Source organism: Monodelphis domestica, chromosome 3, assembly GCF_027887165.1.
Source record: "Monodelphis domestica isolate mMonDom1 chromosome 3, mMonDom1.pri, whole genome shotgun sequence".
Lineage (NCBI taxonomy): Eukaryota > Metazoa > Chordata > Mammalia > Didelphimorphia > Didelphidae > Monodelphis > Monodelphis domestica.
The window spans coordinates 398,096,355-398,114,662 of NC_077229.1; the positions used below are offsets into that span (position 1 = coordinate 398,096,355).

General features: G+C 35.6%; 1 protein-coding gene across 8 annotated transcripts in view; it reads left to right on the forward strand.

Moving 5' to 3' along the window:
* Positions 1-18,308, forward strand: part of SLC12A7 (solute carrier family 12 member 7) — a 297,083-nt gene that overhangs the window by 205,380 nt on the left and 73,395 nt on the right. For 7 of the 8 annotated variants that reach the window (XM_056824325.1, XM_056824328.1, XM_056824329.1 and 4 more), the window contains exons 2-5: positions 5,623-5,717; positions 6,592-6,714; positions 7,678-7,824; positions 12,818-12,872. In XM_056824325.1, coding sequence (XP_056680303.1) covers positions 5,623-5,717; positions 6,592-6,714; positions 7,678-7,824; positions 12,818-12,872 — 420 coding nt within the window. Of the gene's footprint in view, positions 1-4,308; positions 4,382-5,622; positions 5,718-6,591; positions 6,715-7,677; positions 7,825-12,817; positions 12,873-18,308 lie in introns of all 8 variants that reach the window. The other variant, XM_056824331.1, reaches the window with a different exon arrangement.

Sequence of the window (18,308 nt, forward strand, 5' to 3'; positions counted from 1 at the left end):
CTAATCAGTATTTTAAGAAATTTGTTGTAAGTTAGATAAGAATTCCCAGCTTCCTTTCCTCTACTAGAGAAGGAATCAGTTCACATACACAAAAATATAAATGTCTTTTATGGGCATTCACAATAATTCTGTAACTGTATAGAATAATATTCTCTTGGTCCTACTCCTTTCTCTTGTCATAACTTCACGTAGGCTTTTCCATGAAAAAAAAATTGCTCATTGTGTACAGCTAGTCGGCATTTTTGTTAAGGTATATGTTGGACTACGCTTTTGAGGCTCAGTTTCTCTATCTTTTAATGTGGAATGTCTACACTCTTCATCTTGCAGAATTGTTCTGAAAGAAAGACAAGCTATAGGATATGAGGAGTTTTTCTGCAAGCCCTTGGCGGTAGTGGCCACGACACACCAGACCTGGACTTGCTGGATTTGGATGTGAGGCAAGGTTCTGGCATTTATTAGCTATGTGACCACAGTGGTAGGGCATTGTTTACTTTTCCAGGGATGTCTGAAAGCCAGGGCATTTGGACTAGTTAAAGTAGCGCTTGCTTTAGAAAATCTATAGTTTCTCCAACTTTAATCTTTGCCTTAAATTAAGCCTTCGGAAAGCAAAGCCACTGGACCATATGAATTTCATGAGGGTTTTGCCCTCTGGGTTTCTTCTTTCATTAAACACCTGATAAACAGTAGGTGCTTAGTAAATGCTTTTTGAAACCTATGGGGTACAGAGAGGAAGTGCAGAGTTCAGGTAAGGACAAGAGGGAGAACCATTCCTGATTTCCTGGGGCTTATTGACCTTTACTGACAGAACCTGTGGTAGGCTGTGGAGTGTTTTGTAGCTCAGTGCCATTTGCCACAGGCATTCACATAGTAGGTTCCTGAGTTTATTCTACAGGAAATCATTTTTCTATGTAAATAATTTTGTGCAGATAGGTGTTTTTTTGTAAAACAAAATCTATGGGGAATCTATGTGTTTCTCTTTTCATTTTAATAAGATATACCAAATTTGTTGACGAATCTTTTTTACTTCTTTAAGATGGACTCTAGTCAGTAGTTTGGTCTTTAAAGATTTTTTTTTTATCTTAAACTTTATTATGGGTCAGGCACTGTGTTAAGTGCTGGTGATGTCAGATGGATTGGAAAGAGATCTGGCTGGACCCAGAGTTAGGAAGACCTAAGTTCAAAATAAAATGATTTTTTGTAAGGATTTAAGGGAAACCAAATGATTATAAAGTGCTTAATAAAGAAAATGGCAAATAGTAAGTGCTTTGTAAATGCTTATTCCCTCCTCCCCCCCCCCCCCCCATCCCAAGAGGAGAGACAACATACATAGATATCCAAGGAATGTTCAATATAAATGGGGACAGTTGCAGGCATTGTGGATAAATGAAGAGGAGGAAAAGGTCTTTTACAAGGAGATGAAATAAACAACAACTAGTTCCTGCTCTTAGCTTCTTGGTTAAGCTGTTTGGGGATAGGAATTTGTATTCTTGGGCAGGAGCAAATTTGGATTGCAAGGCAGAAGAGCAGGAAGGGCTAGGAAATGGAGGTTTAGTGACTTGTCCAAGGTCATAGAACTAGGAAGTGTCTAAAGTTAAATTTGAACCCCTAACCCCCTGTCTCTCAATTCATTGAGCCACCTAGCTGCCCCAATAGTTAGTTTTTTAAAGAAAGATAAAAATTGGTCTATCCTCACTGTGAGATTTCCATTTAGGGAATTTCTTAGTTGAAAAAATAAATTGGAGATTGATTATTTCATTTATAGTGTGCTTGGCATCAGTAATGCATTCCATTTATAACATAAAATTATTGAATGCTCAAATTGAAGAGATTATCTAGTCCAGCCTAATTTATTTTTCAGATTAAAAATGGAGATCCAGAGAAAATAAAATAATTTATCCCAAGTTTCACAGTGGTCTTGGGAGAGGTGCCCAAAACAACTCTCTTATTCAATTTATTAGGAAAAATCTTTCCAGTCATAATGTTTAGATTTGTGGGAAGTGTTCTGTCCCTGAAATAGCAATAACAACCAGAAGATAGTAGCCTCTTTGTTGGGGTCATGGATGAGATAAGGCATGCTCTCTCAAAACACAAGAGCTATATAGCTATAACATGCAAATATTCAAATGAGATGTTTAAGTTCTTAACAAAGTACCTGGCACATAGTAGATGATTATAGACACTTCCTCACCCTTCCCTTTTCTCTACAAATATTTTATACTCGCAGAAAAATTAGGAGGGGGTTACTATTATTATTTCCATTTTAGAGAAGCAACCTGGAAAGTTTAGAGGTGAAGTAAAGGTGATTTGCCCAGGGGGCTTTTACCCTATTGCTTTAGGGAGCCGATTCCATTTTGAGGCAGCTCTTCCAGGAAGTTTTCCCTTTAAATAAACTCAAAATCTGCTTAGGTTTTACTCACTCACACCAGGTCCAGAGTCTTAGCCACAGCCTTTCCTATCAGTTCTTATAGACCTCTAGGTATTCCTGGCTCCACCGTCCCCAAAATAACCCTTTAAATATGTAGGGAAAAATAATCTTTTATAAGTATATCAAAAGACATTCTTTTCTCCCCAAAAACACCAAGCAACATGGCTGGTAGTGAAGTTGCCAATCGGAACAAACTCGTCAAACTCGTATTTTTTTCCCCAAAACAATTTCTGCAAGATCACAATATTTGCATAAAGTGGAACTTGGATGTGATCTATATCCGTAGTTTCATACTCTATAGCCGAGTCACCATAGTTTGTCTCATGCTTTCTTCTACATGTTCTGTGCTCCAGCCAAATAAAGTGATCTATTCCCATACATGGCTAGCAATCTTCTTGCCCACACATGCCTTAATTCATCTCCTATCTGGGAAGTTCTACTCATCCTTTTAAGCCCAGCTGAAATATTTCCCTCCTCCATAAGGTCTTCCCTACTTTTTCTCTAATACCACTTCAACCTTAATCCAAAAAGTGGTCCTTGTACGCTCAGTTATCCCTTGGTTTGTGACTCGTGCACACTTGTAAATAGGATATTCTTAATTCTATGACATGATCCCTAGTATCCTGACAAGACTGAATTTTTGAGGTTGAAATAGATATTTCGTCTCAAAGTCATAAAAATTTAAGGGCATTTTCACCAGAAACATGAAAGAACAAAGCATCTTAAAAAATGCTTTAAATGCAAAGTGTTGGGGATAGAATAGAAAAGCTTAAGAAGCTCATATTCCATTGAGAGAGGTAGCTGTAGTGCAAAGCTCCCCTGGTCCTTAGGGTGATGGTCTTGTCTTTTCAATGATAAAAAAAATCACATCCCACCCTGATGTTGTAACATTCTACCGTGCCAAGGACTTTAGTGGCAAACATTTTCTGTGTTTTTAGTCAATGTGGCTGTTCTGCCCACAGGAGCCAGGCTGTATCTCCAGAGGGCTCACTTCCCACATAGATGACTGTGGGTACCAGTCTGAGGGGCAGTGGTGGTCAAGGTGATATTGATGGTTTGGTGCGGCCCGTGTTGCCATCTCTTTCTCCCTCATGCCCCCTGGCCGTATGCTCTAGCTGGTGGATGACAATTGGTATGAGTGGCTGGCCTCTCCACCACAGCTGCTTCTCCAGATTGTGGCTGCGAGGACTACTCTAGAAGTAGAAGCCGTGGTCTGGAATGTGTATCAGAACTTGTTAACAAAGTTTAATTATGTTTCTGCGAATCTTAAAAATTGCTCAGACTATGCCTTAGAAGATTTGGTTAAGCCATTCTCCATTTTAAACAATGAGGATTGTCAGAATTAGGATTAGCATTAGGATGGTCAGAAATATGTACTGCCAGGACTTAAGTGATCAGAATTTGAGAGGTTCATCTATCAGTGGTGGCTGAATGGGACTGTTAGCATGCCTTTTCCTCTGAGATTTAACATGCACAGTCAACAAATCTTTGATTCCAATTTGGAGCTGAAAAAGGCTTCTGCAGATGAGGAAACTGAGTCTTTTTGTTGTGAATCATTTCATTTGTTGTGAATCAGTTGTGTACAGCTTGTGACTGCATTTGGGGTTTTCTTGGCAAAGATAAGAGAATGACTTACCATTACCTTCTCCAGGTCATTTGACAGAAGGGGAAACAGGCAAAAAGGGTGGTGATTTGCCCAAGGTAGTGTCTGAGGCTAGATTTGAACTCAGGTCTTCTTGATTCCAGTCTCAGCACTCTATATACGTTGGCACCACCTAACTGCTTAGAGATGCTAAATGACTGGCATTTCTTTAATGGTTTCAGTTTCAAAACATTTGTGTTTCTTTGCTTTCTGGTCTTGTATCAAATTGGTTTAAATAAAGTTGTTACTACCACCCAGAGAATAGAAGACAGCCATGCTGGGAAGCCAGGAACCACATATCTTAGGGCAATCAGGTAACTTATTCATGATCATTTATTATAATTTATTTGCCTTTGCCTTTTCTTGGTATATAATTGATACAAGAGAAAAAGAGCTGGCCTTAGGATCAAGATGTCAGTTCAGGTTTTGCCTCTGACGTACTGACTGCCTCTGGGGAAATCACTGAATTTCTCTTTGGGGTTGGCAGCCCTCTAAATCAGTCTGCATTTTGTGTAGAGGGAATGCCCCGTCTAGAAATTCCTTATTTATTTACATATAGAAAATTCCACTGTAAAAGCTCTCTCCTGTTATATGCTGAAATGTATTCCTCTTACAGTAGGTGCCCCTGTTTCCCCCTAGAGTTAGCTGTTTTGAAATGATTCACTGTCTTGGAATAGATCCTGTAGAAGAGAGTGATTTAGTCATCATATAGAAAAAAAAATGAATAAAATGTCAAATCGTCCATATGCAACAGGCAGTTGGGTGGCCAGATTGTTATACTGTTAGTTGATGAGTAGATTTATAGACATTGTAGGTAGATAATGAGTTGGGACCAGTAAGGGACACAATAGGAAGGAGAATGAGCCAGATTGCATTTAGAAACTGTAAAGTGCTTTTAACAGTCCCAAGCTGCTCCTTTGTGTCTCCCTGATCCAGGGGAGTTCAAAATCAAAGAACTGTCTAAGGAGTGATGCGGTGATCCCAAAAGTGATCACACAGATACTTGGTTGGGTACAGGTTGGCTCCAGCTAGGTAACTTTAGTTAATGCTTTCTATCTCTCTCTGATTCTCTTCTCTTCTCTTCTCTTCTCTTCTCTTCTCTTCTCTTCTCTTCTCTTCTCTTCTCTTCTCTTCTCTTCTCTTCTCTTCTCTTCTCTTCTCTTCTCTTCTCTTCTCTTCTCTTCTCTTCTCTTCTCTTCTCTTCTCTTCTCTTCTCTTCTCTTCTCTTCTCTTCTCTTCTCTTCTCTTCTCTTCTCTTCTCTTCTCTTCTCTTCTCTTCTCTTCTCTTCTCTTCTCTTCTCTTCTCTTCTCTTCTCTTCTCTTCTCTTCATCTTAGAATATTGTATATTGGTTCCAAGGCAAAAGAGTGCTAAAGGGCTACACATTGAGGGATAAATGACTTTCCCAGGGTCACACAGCTAGGAAATCTCTGAGGACAGATTTAAACCTAGGACCGTTATCTCTGAGCCTGACTCTCACTCAGCCACGTGTCTATCCTCTCAAGATTCCTTTAAAAATGGACTAATAGTGTTTTTTTTCTTCCCCTTTCCAATAGGAGATGGGACCCCTAGAGAAAACAGCCCTTTCATTAACAATACTGACATGGAAAGAGAGAATATCTATGAAGGAAAGAACATGGCTCTGTTTGAGGTAACTGGCTTTTTTTTTTTTAATGCATTGAATATACCAAACAACTAGTTTGTATCAAGAATATTAATTAGCTCTGACTTAGAAAGGTAAAGGAAAGAAAAAGTGTTGATTCATTGAAATAAATTGCCTTTTTATTCTTGTATAGGTTATTAGGTATTTGAGGGTAATTTAAATGGATCGTTTTCTCCTTAAATTATTTTTTTTTTAAGATTGAGCCAAACTTTTCTGCATTTGAAACTATCCTATGTAAAGAAAAATTTGTCTAAGGAAAAAGATGAATTCTGCCCATAAGAATTTTATTTGCCATCTATCTCCAATAAGTCAGGAGACTAGTAAAGCTAGCCAAAATGTGTACAGAAAGTGTCAGTTTTTCAGTAATTAAAGTATTTACACACAAATGCCAAAAAAAGTGAATGGCTAGATTTACCTTCCCTGAATTATTATAGCCTATTAAATTAAACTTATTAATTGTATTTTGTTGCTGTATTGGGAAGTAAGGAGAGAATGAAGGAGAAAATTGATATTCACTTGGTTGTTCTTATGGAACTTGAGTCAATTCATCACTTTGGCTTTTATGGAGAAAAAAAACATTAATTTTATGCCTCCTAGACACCAACAGGTTTCATTATTAAGCATTATAGCCACTTGGAGATTTTACCCATTCACCCATTTATTTAATGCTCTGTACATTGAAAAGACTAAATTTCCTTCACTGTATGATTTGTTTATTTTGACATGTAAGCAGGAGATTTTTTGGGGGGGTAATTTTTTCTTTTGAAGACTACTCAAGATTTAAAACAATGCCATTGTTAATTGGGAAGAGTACATTTATGTTCTCATTTTGTTATTTGTTATTATCTTCACATCCAAACAGGAAGAAATGGATAGTAATCCCATGGTATCATCGCTTCTTAATAAATTAGCAAATTATACCAATCTGAGTCAGGGTGTGGTCGAACATGAAGAGGATGAAGATAGCAAGCGAAAAGAAATTAAGGTATTTTCACTGAGAAATTCTTATTCTTTTTTTCTTTTAAGACTACAAGGATCACTGTTTATTAGTTAAAAAATAATTTTAACTTCTTGGCTGTATGACCCTAGACAAGTCACTTAACCCCCATTGCCTAGCCCTTAGTGCTCTTCTGCTTTGGAACCAATACACAGTATTGATTCTGCAATGGAAGACAAGGGATATTTATTTTTAAAAAGCAAACATATTTGGAGGAGAGAAAATTTCAACAATAAGGCATCTCCTTCAATGGGATATCATCCAATATTTGTTGATCTGTTATTTTGAGATTGCTTAAGATTCTTTAATAGATACAATCACAGAGAAAATTCTATTCATTCTATTCAATGAACCTTTTATCGTAAACTGTCGATGAAGAAATAAGACAAGGTGTGGGTTGTATGTTCATACCAAGTGTCCCTGGTATCATTAAGCTATGAAAGCTTAAAAAATTACATTTTTAAATTTAATTTAAATTTAAATTTAAAACAATTAAAAATTTTGGGACACTCTATATTGTATGCTTGCACAGAGGATGCTCTGTGTAGAATTAAAATTGAAGCAAGGTTTCCAAGAGGTTATAAGAGAGGACCTATAATTCTTCAATTTGGTTTTAAAGTTTTCTGATGTAGATATGTAGCCTTCATTGATGGGAATGTTGACAAAGTAAGTTTACAAATCAGTCTCTATTGGAAAAAGTGAAGGCACAACATTGTGTTTGTGATTTCCCCCAAAATAATCATTCTTAAACTTTTTTTTTTGGGGGGGCCACTATTTGAAGATTCCTTAACTAAAACAGTGTCCTTGTTGGCCATCTGTTTTCCATGGGGACTCAAAAAAAACTTTTAAGGAAATTTTGGAAATATTAAATTCCCTGAGGCTGCTCTTAACAAACACTATTGGAGTTTTTGAAGCAATATTGTCTTAGATTGTATTCTCCTTCTGTTTCAGGCTCCACGAATGGGAACATTCATTGGTGTATACTTACCCTGCCTGCAGAACATCCTTGGAGTCATTCTGTTTCTTCGTTTGACATGGATTGTAGGCGCAGCAGGAATCCTTGAATCGTTCATCATCGTATTCATGTGCTGTACTTGTGTGAGTAGGACATTGCTTCAGTTGTATTGTCATATTCTTGAAATAATGATGTTTATGGGCAGTTAGCTGGTAGATTAATTTAATACTCCTCCTTATCTCTTACTACATATTATAACCAAATAATAACATAAAAGGAAAGCAGTCAAATTGAATTTCAAAAAAATTAACAGTTCTAAGATTTACATCATTAATTCAGACTATTTTTAATTAGTCTGAATGAAATTTTCTACTCTCCATGTACCTGGTATGTGGAAAACAAAACTATCCCTTTGTTTATTTAGTTTCACAAATGGGTGGGACTCTAAATCATCTAGTTATCCCACCAAAGAGGTGCTTCAGCTGAAATGTGGAAAAGAAAGTGACTTGTTTAAGGTCACATAGCTTGTTAGTGGCAGAGGTGGGAACTTAGGACACACACACACACACACACACACACACACACACACACACACAGAGTATAGCAAAGTGATTATCATAGTTCCTTTTAGCACACTTTAGTGGGTAAACCTTTTAGGTGTGAAATATTTCCTGCATTTCAGATTTAGATTTTTACTATTTATTGATTGTAATACTGGGTTGTTTTTAAATACAATCTAGCTATGTACATTTTAAAATAATTATCCTAATCAATTTAACTTTAAAAACAAATAGGTGAGGGGCAGCTAGGTGTCTCAGTGGATAGAATGTCAGGCCTGGTGTCAGAGGGACTTCAGATACTTCTTAGCTGTGTGACCCTAGCCTCAATTGCTTGGCCCTTACCATTCTTCTGCCTTGGAACCAATACTAAATATTAATTCTAAGAGAGAAAGTGAGATTTGAAAAAAACAAAACGTGCAATTGTCTTTGTGTTGAGGATGGTGGGGGAGATAGAACAAAAAATAATGCAGAATAAAGTTTGTGTTATTGTTCAGAGCTAAGAAACAAATAAATGGAAACTTGATGGTTATTTAAAAAAATTATCAATATTTAAAAGCTTCTGTTGACAAAGACATCTTTAATCCTTTTGTATTCTTTGGAAGTCTCATCTACAGTGTTTGAAACACCTCCTAGATGGAGGGACAATGTTGTACTTTCTTTTCTTTTTTTAAAATTTTTAATATTTTATTTGATCATTTCCAAGCATTATTCATTAAAGACAAAGATCATTTTCTTTTCCTCCCCCCACCCCCCTGTAGCCAACGCGTGATTCCACTGGGTGTCACATGTGTTCTTGATTCGAACCCATTGCCATGTTGTTAATATTTGCATTAGAGTGTTCGTTTAGAGTCTCTCCTCTGACCTGTCGCCTCAACCACTGTAGTCAGGCAGTTGCTTTTCCTCGGTGTTTCTACTCCCACAGTTTGTCCTCTGCTTGTGGATAGTATTTTTTAGATCCCTGCAGATTGTTCAGGGACATTACACCGCTACTAATGGAGAAGTCCATTACGTTCGATTATACCACAGTAATGTTGTACTTTCTGCTGTATGAGTTGACTTTGTGATTGATGAAGGCCTTTCTTCCCCAGAACAGGAATCTGAAAATTAAATGATAACACAAAGCACTATGAATCTATGGTGTCAGAATTGAACTGGTTTTTGAAAGACATGGAGAAGTAGAAAAATTATGGGAGATTATTCTAGTAAATTCCATTTCATTTAATTATTCATTCATTTTTTTTAAAACCTTGTCTTTTCTTTTAGAATTGATAGTAAAAAGTGTTAAAAGTCAAATTTGAATGCAAGACCTCCCAGGCTTGGTGCTCTGTCCTGCTACCTGGCTGCAACTGTAAATCCCATTTTTAAGATTTAGAATTAACTTCACATCATCCTTGCGCCACCCCCCCCCCCTTTTTTAAACACTTCTCTTCCATCTTAGAATCAATACTGCCCTAGCTACCCCCCATATCATTCTTGTTAAGTAGAATATTAACCCCACCTTTTGTAGATGAGGAAACCATGGCTAGAAAGGTTAATTGATTGGATCAGTAAGTGTCAGGACTAAGACTTGTATAGAGACTGGGTGGACATACATACTAGCAGGAGGGAGTAAGGTACAGGGAGGTAAATATGATCCAGTTTGAGTCAAGCAGAAAAATACCCTTTGAGGAAGGGTATAAGAGAAAGTTAAAATGTAAGACATATGACCTTATTATTTAGAGTAGAAAGGGACCATTTGGGGGCCATATTGGGAAGGAACTTTGATTTTATCTGAAGAGTAGAGAGGAATTGTTGCAAATTGTTAAGTGGAGAGATTTCCATTATAGGTATGTTGAGTTTAAGGTGTAGTATATAAATATATTAGATCATTGACAATCTGGAGAAATATATTTGAGACATCTGCACATTGATGACTGCTGGGAAATGGAATGGGCTCTCTAAATATGTCTACATATGAACTGTAGATTTAAATGAAATCGATGAATATATGCAATATGTGTTTTTGTAAATGATGTGCATTCATAAGCATGAGGTCAAAAGAACAAAACCAGGGGAGGAGGGATAGGTAACCGAGACAGTAGAAACAGCATCAAAAATTGAATTAAAAGGGAAGGGGTCATTTTTATAGCAGATGATGCAGAAAATTCAAGGATAATGTCATTCTCATCACTCTTTGGTGTCCTGTAACTTGTAGGAGAAAGTATCCTCTTGTATCTTACCAGTCCATTTTCCTAACTTTTCTTTCTATCCAATCTGCTCCTCCGCATTCTATTCCAGCTGTTCCCTATACCACTCTTCAAATAAATATGTTCTTACCTTTCCTTCATAGTTTGGCCTACATTGTCCTATCTGAATGCCTTTTTCCTCCCCTTCCTGCCATGTACCTAGATTTTACTCATCTCTTAAGATCCATTGAAAGTCCTCTTTTTTTTGCCCTGAAGCATTTCCTTAATTATTCTCACCCTCTGGAATCTTATCTTTCCTCTGAACTGTTTGTAGCCTTGTTGGCCCCCTTTGAGCTCTTAATCTTCTATTTTCTTTGAAGTGTCCTTTTCTTGTGACTCTCTTATCTCTTCAATTGCATCATAAACTTCTAGAAGGCATGGACCATAAAAAATAATTAAAAAAATTCTTTTTCTGCCTTTTCCCTTGGAAAGAGATGGGTTGCTCAATGCTAAGTGCTGCATACAAGTACATCCTGACTGAAATAGTTAATTTATTCTGTAATCATGTAAAAAAACAAACAAACTTATCTTGTCTGTATTGGTTCCAAGAGTGCAAGGGCTAGTCCATGGGGGTTAAGTGATTTGCCCAGGGTTACATAAGTAGGAAGGGTCTGAGGTCAGGTTTGAAGCTGGGATCTCCTGCCTCTAGGCCTGGCTCTCAATCCACTGAACTACCCAGCTGAGCCCCTGTAATAGCATTCTTGAAATGTTACTGGACAGAGATGGAAACTGTAGACTTGTGAGATCCCTAGAACCAATACAAGTTGCCTACACCAGTGATATTAGGCTCAAACAGAAATGGATCCCTGCTGACCACATATTATATTATATTGACATAAAAAACCACAAGTGAACATCATCTATATTTTATTGTATTTTTGCTCATTTTTATTTTATTGTTTATTATTATTTTATTCATTTCAACACTTGGCAATTTTTTAAAACCTGGTTTGGATGGAACATAGGCATTTCAAAGGCTACACATGGCCCATCTGGCTTTGAGTACTGATAGTTTAGACAGCCTACCCATCTTGTGTGTGTCAGGCAAGACATTTACAGACAGTCTTGCTTCATGTAAAATTCCACATGATACAAATTTGACTTTCTTGCAGGTGTAGCAGGACCCGCACTGGCCTTATTTTATCAAATGTTATCATTTTTATTGATGCTTAAAAAGAAAGGTTTGTTTTTAAATGAGCAATTGACCAAATTGTGTCACAAAAGAGTTTTCCACCTTCATAGTTGTAAAATAACTGATTTTGTTGCCTCTATGGAAAATGTCTGTGTTTGTTGTATTTTTTGGATAAATGCATGACTGAGGACAGTGGATTTAGTAACTAAGATACAAGTGAAATAGACTAATATTTTAAAATATACAAATTATCAAGATTAAGAGAAGAGAAAATAGAATATTTAAACAGCCCCACCTTGAAAAAGAAATTTAACAAGCCATCAATGAATTCCCTAAGGGAAAAATCCTTAGTCCCTGATGGATTCAAAGTGAATTCTGCCAAACATTCAAAGAAAAAATTAACTCCATTAACTATTAGGAAAAATAGATGAAGAAGGAATTATACCAAGTTCCTTTTATGACACAGATATAGTGCTAATATCTAAACCAGGAAAAATGAAAACAGAGAAAGAAAACTATATTCTATCTCCCTAATGAATATTGATGCAAAAATTTTAAATAAAACACTAGCAAGGAGATTACCACAATATATCACAATAATTATACACTATGACCAGGTAGGTTTTATACCAGGAATGGAGGAATGGTTTAATGTTAGGAAGACTATCACTGTAATTCATTCTAGTAATAATAAAACTATCAGAAATAATAAGATTATCTTAGTAGATGCGGAAAAAAAGCTTTTGACAAAATATAGTACCCATTCCTTATAAAAGCATTAGAAAGCACTGGATCATCTATGAATTTTTAGAGGGAAATTTTGGGTATTAGGAAAGGAGTAATACCCAAGGAGGGCAGGAATTTAAGAGTCAGGAATCTAGAAGTGTCATTTCTGTCTCATTATCTGATCTTCAATGGAATTATTTTAGAACCTTGGGTATAAAGTCAAAGAATTTACAGACGGTGTTGATGACAAAAGTGTTCTGGAGGATCAAGTAATTAAATGATGCTTTGAGCTCTTCAAAGAAACTTAAATATTATTATCTATTAGTTTATAATTTATTTAACCCTCTTTTCAGTGCTATGGGAATTATTTCTCCAGTAAACATTTAATTATTAGGATTTAAATTTTATTATGTAATTGTAATTTTAAATGTTTCTCTATGTAAATAATAAAGATGAATAAGAAAATAACCTTTCATGTTTTCTTTTTTTCCAGACGATGCTGACAGCAATATCTATGAGCGCCATAGCAACAAACGGTGTTGTTCCAGGTAACAGATTTAGACCATTCCATTCTCTTAACCTTGTTTCTCATTTATAATGTATTTTGAAGTCTGTATTTGTCAGGGAGGCCTGAGGGTTCAGTGACTAATTATAATGTGACATCAGGGAGGAATGATAGCAGATGACAGCTCTCCTTGTTATAATCGTGACTACTGTTCCAAAGTCCAGGCTAAAAGTGTTTCTGTTTGCCAGAGGTTGCCAACATCTGGTGTCTGAACTAAATGAAATAAAGCGAAAAGGATTTTGGTGGCTCTTACTTAGTTGTTTTTTTGGGAATGGAGTGGTCAAGGGTTCCTCATTCCTCACTAACAGGACTGACTGTCCCTATTATGGTTTTGTGCCTTTTCCCCCCTTCACATTTGGTAGTGATTATTGTCCTGTTAATGCTGGCGTCTGTATTGCATCAGTCTTCTTGTCTGTGGTGCATCAAGGTCTTCTTGGAGCTTAGGTCGATCCTTTGAAGGTGACCCTTGAATTTTAGTAGTAATTTGTCTTGCATAATTGGTATGGCTCCTTCTGACCCCAGTGATCCCATTGCCCCCTTTTTGATGATTGAACTCAGTTTTATAGCATGTGAACACTAACTGCTTTGATTCTTGATGTTTTCTTAACATTTTTTTTTGAAAAGCACTTAATGATTTCTTATGGACCATTTGGTGCTTTTTTGTAAGTATGTAAAATAATTTTAAGTATGTTTTATGATAAGCCCCGATATTCCAGTGCCACTTTTAAATGTGTAGCATGTGTCCTGTTAAATAAAACAGTGATTCATTCTATTCTAAAGAATATTTTTAGGCCTTCTAAAGTTTAAAGATCTTTATAAGAAAAAGAAGGTTACATTTTCTTTATTAACTATCATTGTTTTTTCCTGATTTTTTTCCCCAAACAAAATGTTATTTTCTTGGAAATCTGACCATTTATTTTATTATTTGAAAGAATCTTAAAAATGTGGGTGATGTGTACTATTGTATGGTAGGTCTTAGGTTTAGGGATGGGGGCAGTAAAGATAATTGAGATGTAAAATGTGTTGAAAACAAATGCCATAAAGCTTAAATTATAGCAGGGTTAGGTGGGAAAGGTAGCTTTCATTTTTAAAAAATTACCATATAATTTGTTTTCCATCTAAGGATGACCTTTTGAAGAGAGAGTTACCGTAACTATAATTAGTTTAGCTTTCATATAATGCTTTACCAATGCTCTCTCATATTATCCTCACAACCATATTGGGAGCCAGGTGCTGTTACTGTCCTAATTTAGCAGATGAGGAAACTGAGGCAGATGAAGGTGGATGTGATTTGTTTCAGAGTCACATAGCTAGTGAGTTCTCATTTTAACCTAGGTCTTCAGGACTCCTGGTTTATTGCTTTATCCATTGTACCACCTAGTCACTGTCTAAATAACAAAACTCATTGGTGAATTATTGCCAATTAAAATAACAAAGACAAACTTTGCATCCTAGCAATAGTATGTAAAAAATGTTCTATTATAAGCAATGTTATTTATTTATATCTATTGAAGTGTTTTTATTGTTGTGTGAAATAACTTAGCCAGGATGTGCAATATGATCCCTGAAATTTTAGCCTCATTGTTTAAAGTGGTTAGAGAATCCTCTCTGTATTAGTGGCAGCTAATTTGTGTGTGTGTGTGTGTGTGTGTGTGTGTGTGTGTGTGTGTGTGTTTGTGTCATGGATTCTTGACAATCTAGTGAAGCCATATCAACTTCTCTTTAGATTAATATTTACCAAACAAATCAATATGTTGACATACAATTACGGAAATAATTTTCAGAATACAAGCTTCATGGACTTTGGGTTAAGAAGCCACAATCCAAATATAAATTACAATATTTATCAGACAAATGCCCACTTTAGTATACCCCATGTAAGGCGGAAGGGATGGGGTGAGCAGAAGGGCAATATTTTTAGTACTTTAAAGGTTGTGTTAATTCCCTGGTATAGACTTTACTTCTATGGATTCAGGCCACAGCCATATTGTAGAGAATTTCATGTTGCTCTGGTCATGCCAACATGATAGTTAATTATTAGTCTCACCAGATTTAGGCTAGTCCTTGTATAACAAAGTCACGATTTCACTCTAACTTAAAATATCCCTAGTTTGATAGCATCTGCTAAAATGTGTCCTACTTTTGTGAAATTGGCACCATTCTTATTCCCAAATGAGTATCATTTTAGCAGAAACTCCCTTAAGGAGTTTATAATTAACAAGCAATAATAAAACACATACCCAACAGATGCATATTATATAGATGAGAATACAACAAATAAGAAGTCCAAAGTGTTGTGAAGTCAGAGGAAAGAAATTGTCTCCATCTGGGAATTATTGGGAAAACTTTGGGTCTTAAAGGTTATGAAATTGTTGAGGATGAGCATTTTTTTTGGCATGGGGAGGTAGAATGAGAAACTGTTGAGGTATGAAACTAGGTGATGTTTGGAATGCAAAGAGTAGTACAATTTTGAGTACAAAGTATGTAATGAGGTGAGGTCATAGATAGGACTAGAAAGGTAGGGTTAGGTTAAACTCTGTCGTGTCTTGAATTCCAGGTCAAAGAATTTATTTTAGTTTATTAAAACTTATATTTATGAATTATTTTGTATTATATAAATCAATAGAAATATTATGTAAATTATGTTATAATAATTATATTTTTATAAACATTAAGGAGTGTCAAGAAATTTTTAAGGAAGGGAATGATGTTGTCAGATAGATCTGGCCATTAGAAATTTTAATCTGAAAGTAGTGTACAGTATGATTTGGAGTAAAAAGTGCTTGGGAAACCAGTCCAGTATAGGCTCCAGGCCAGTACAGAAATCATTGTTAGAGCTGGAAGGCACCTTGAAGATCAATGAGCAAGAATTATACCTTCTATGTGGCAGGTAGTATGCTTTTGGCTGGGGGCGGGGGGACAAATGCCAAGTACAAAACATGAAATACTTCCTAATCATGGAGTGTTTTGGCAGGGAGAAAAGCACTTTTTTATAAATAAACAAACAAATACAAATGATATCTGGTTATATATATTATGTATTTTAAAAATAAATGGCAAACTGTAAAAATAATAAAGCAATGGATTGATTATTGATTTTCAATAATGATTTTCAATACTCTCCTTGCTGTGCTAACAAAGTATCTTCAGTTTATATCAGTGAAGTGAAGCTCATAAGTGAACTTCTCTTCAGGGCCAGGCACAAGGATGCTAAAGAGACTCTTGTTATAAAAAAATTGAATATTTATTGAAATATATAAGGACAAAAGGTATTCTAAGGGTAAGGGATTCTAACTCCACCCAAATAAAACTCCCTGGTTCCTCAAGGAGCCACTTCTTCTGTTTTCACGGACTATACTAATCCTTTCTGATCTGACTGACCCAAATTTTTACTATTCTAAATAAACTAACAAAATTATCCTTATAATTTTTAATTCGCCTCCAAGTTATAAAAATAACAAAGGCTAGCTGATTGAGTTTCAACAAGAATCAAGTTAGGACTCTTAGCTTTAGCAGACTCAGAGACCAAATCAAAGACCACGTCTTTCTTTGGTCTTCTCAGAGTTAAACAATCTATAAAACAGTAATAGATAGTCAATAGGGTTTCCCAAGTTGGAAAAAGAAAACACTAAACTCCTTCAGGTCTTTTCCTCCTTTCCTTCTACCTCAGACAGTAAAAAGTGATAGAAAGTCTGACTGCAAACTGCCACGCAGAAAAACCATCAGACTTGAAACTGACACTGTCTCAGCTGTTTGAAACTCCAATTCTTTATCAAGCCAGCTTCTCTACTTCTTATCTCTAAACTAATGTAACAAGACCTAGTTTCTAATATCATCCTTTCAGTATATAAAATCTTGAAGTAATAAATTACACTTATTTTTATGGTGTTATCTATGTTCATATAGTATATTACATATTGTATATTTATAGAACATACACAATAATAAACATGTTTATGAATATTGTGTGTCATATTAAATATATAGTGTTGTTTGTAAATAACACTGTTAAGGTAGTTTAAAATGACTAGAGTTGATTTGAATGAGGTTCAGACAGTCAGCCTGCTGCTCTAGGAATATCAGTTTGACAGATGAATTGAGGATTGCCTCTTGAGGAGATTGGTACAAGAAACTAGGTTATAAACAAAGACTTCATGGAGAAGATATTCTGGAAGGAAACTAGGTATTCTTAGAAGCAGGGATGAGAAGGGAGAGTATTCCACATATGAGGTACAAAAGTGTGGAGAATGGAGCTGAAGGGAGGACTAGGAAAGACTCTTTACAGAAGATGGAATTTCAACTTATCCTGGAAGGAATCTAGAAAGCAGAGATGAGAAGGTGTAGAAAGTTCAAGGCACAGAGGGACAGCCAGTGAAAATATCTAAAATCAGGAGATGGATTGCCATGTTCAAGTAACTTGTCTCTAAGTAGATGGTACAATTTATAGGAAAAATATTTTCATGTACTAGTCATTCCAGTGAGGTAGAGATTACTTTTTAAGCCCTTAAAACAAAATCTTGTGCATTTATAGGGTTTTCCCAGTATTTTATTCCCTTCATGGTTAATTCTTCAAGTATAATTGATAACACATACATACAAATAAGACACTATTGAATAAAGAAGATAATCACAGTGACAAGCATTTAGCTTCTTAGACATTAATAGTATTTTTGTAAAAAATTGGTCAAGCTAGGTTTTTCTGGTTCTTAAAATGATATTATAGAAAAGGTTTCTAAAGAATATTGTGGTTAACAACAGGCAGCCTCTGGTAATTTTAATGATGGGTGTTTGGTTTGAGGTCACTTTATCACTTTGAGGCTTGGTATAGGATTCTGTGGTAGAGTATAACAAACATCTTGGGGTTGATGCTCTTTAATAGGACTAATTTTTGTTGGATTCTTTTTTTTTATTACATTAACTAGTACTTTATTTTATTTGTTGTTTTTTTTTCAAATTACCAGCTCCTAGTCTTATTTATTAATTCAATAGTTCTTTTACTTTCAATTTTATTAATTTCCTCTTTTAATTTTTAGGATTTCCAACTAGATTTTTATCTGGGAATTTTTAATATGTTCTTTTTCTAATTTTTAAAATTGCAAGTCCAATTCATTGATCTCCTCCCACTTAATTTTGTTGGAATAGGACTAATTTTTAAGAGATTTGCCTATGTGTTTAATTCCCTTTCATTGTTATTTGTGCAAGAGTACTACAAAATTATAATTGAGATTCATTTTAAAAATTGATCCATCTATCCTTACCTTTGAAAGGCTTTTTTTTTGGGGGGGGGGTGGGATATGTAGAATCTGAGACCTGAGCTTTTTTTCCTTATGGAGAACAGAATTGCCCTCCCATTTCTTTGTCACTTCAGCCACCAGTCTGTCTTTAAAGTAAGCTCACACTGCTGATTTTGTTTTCTTCT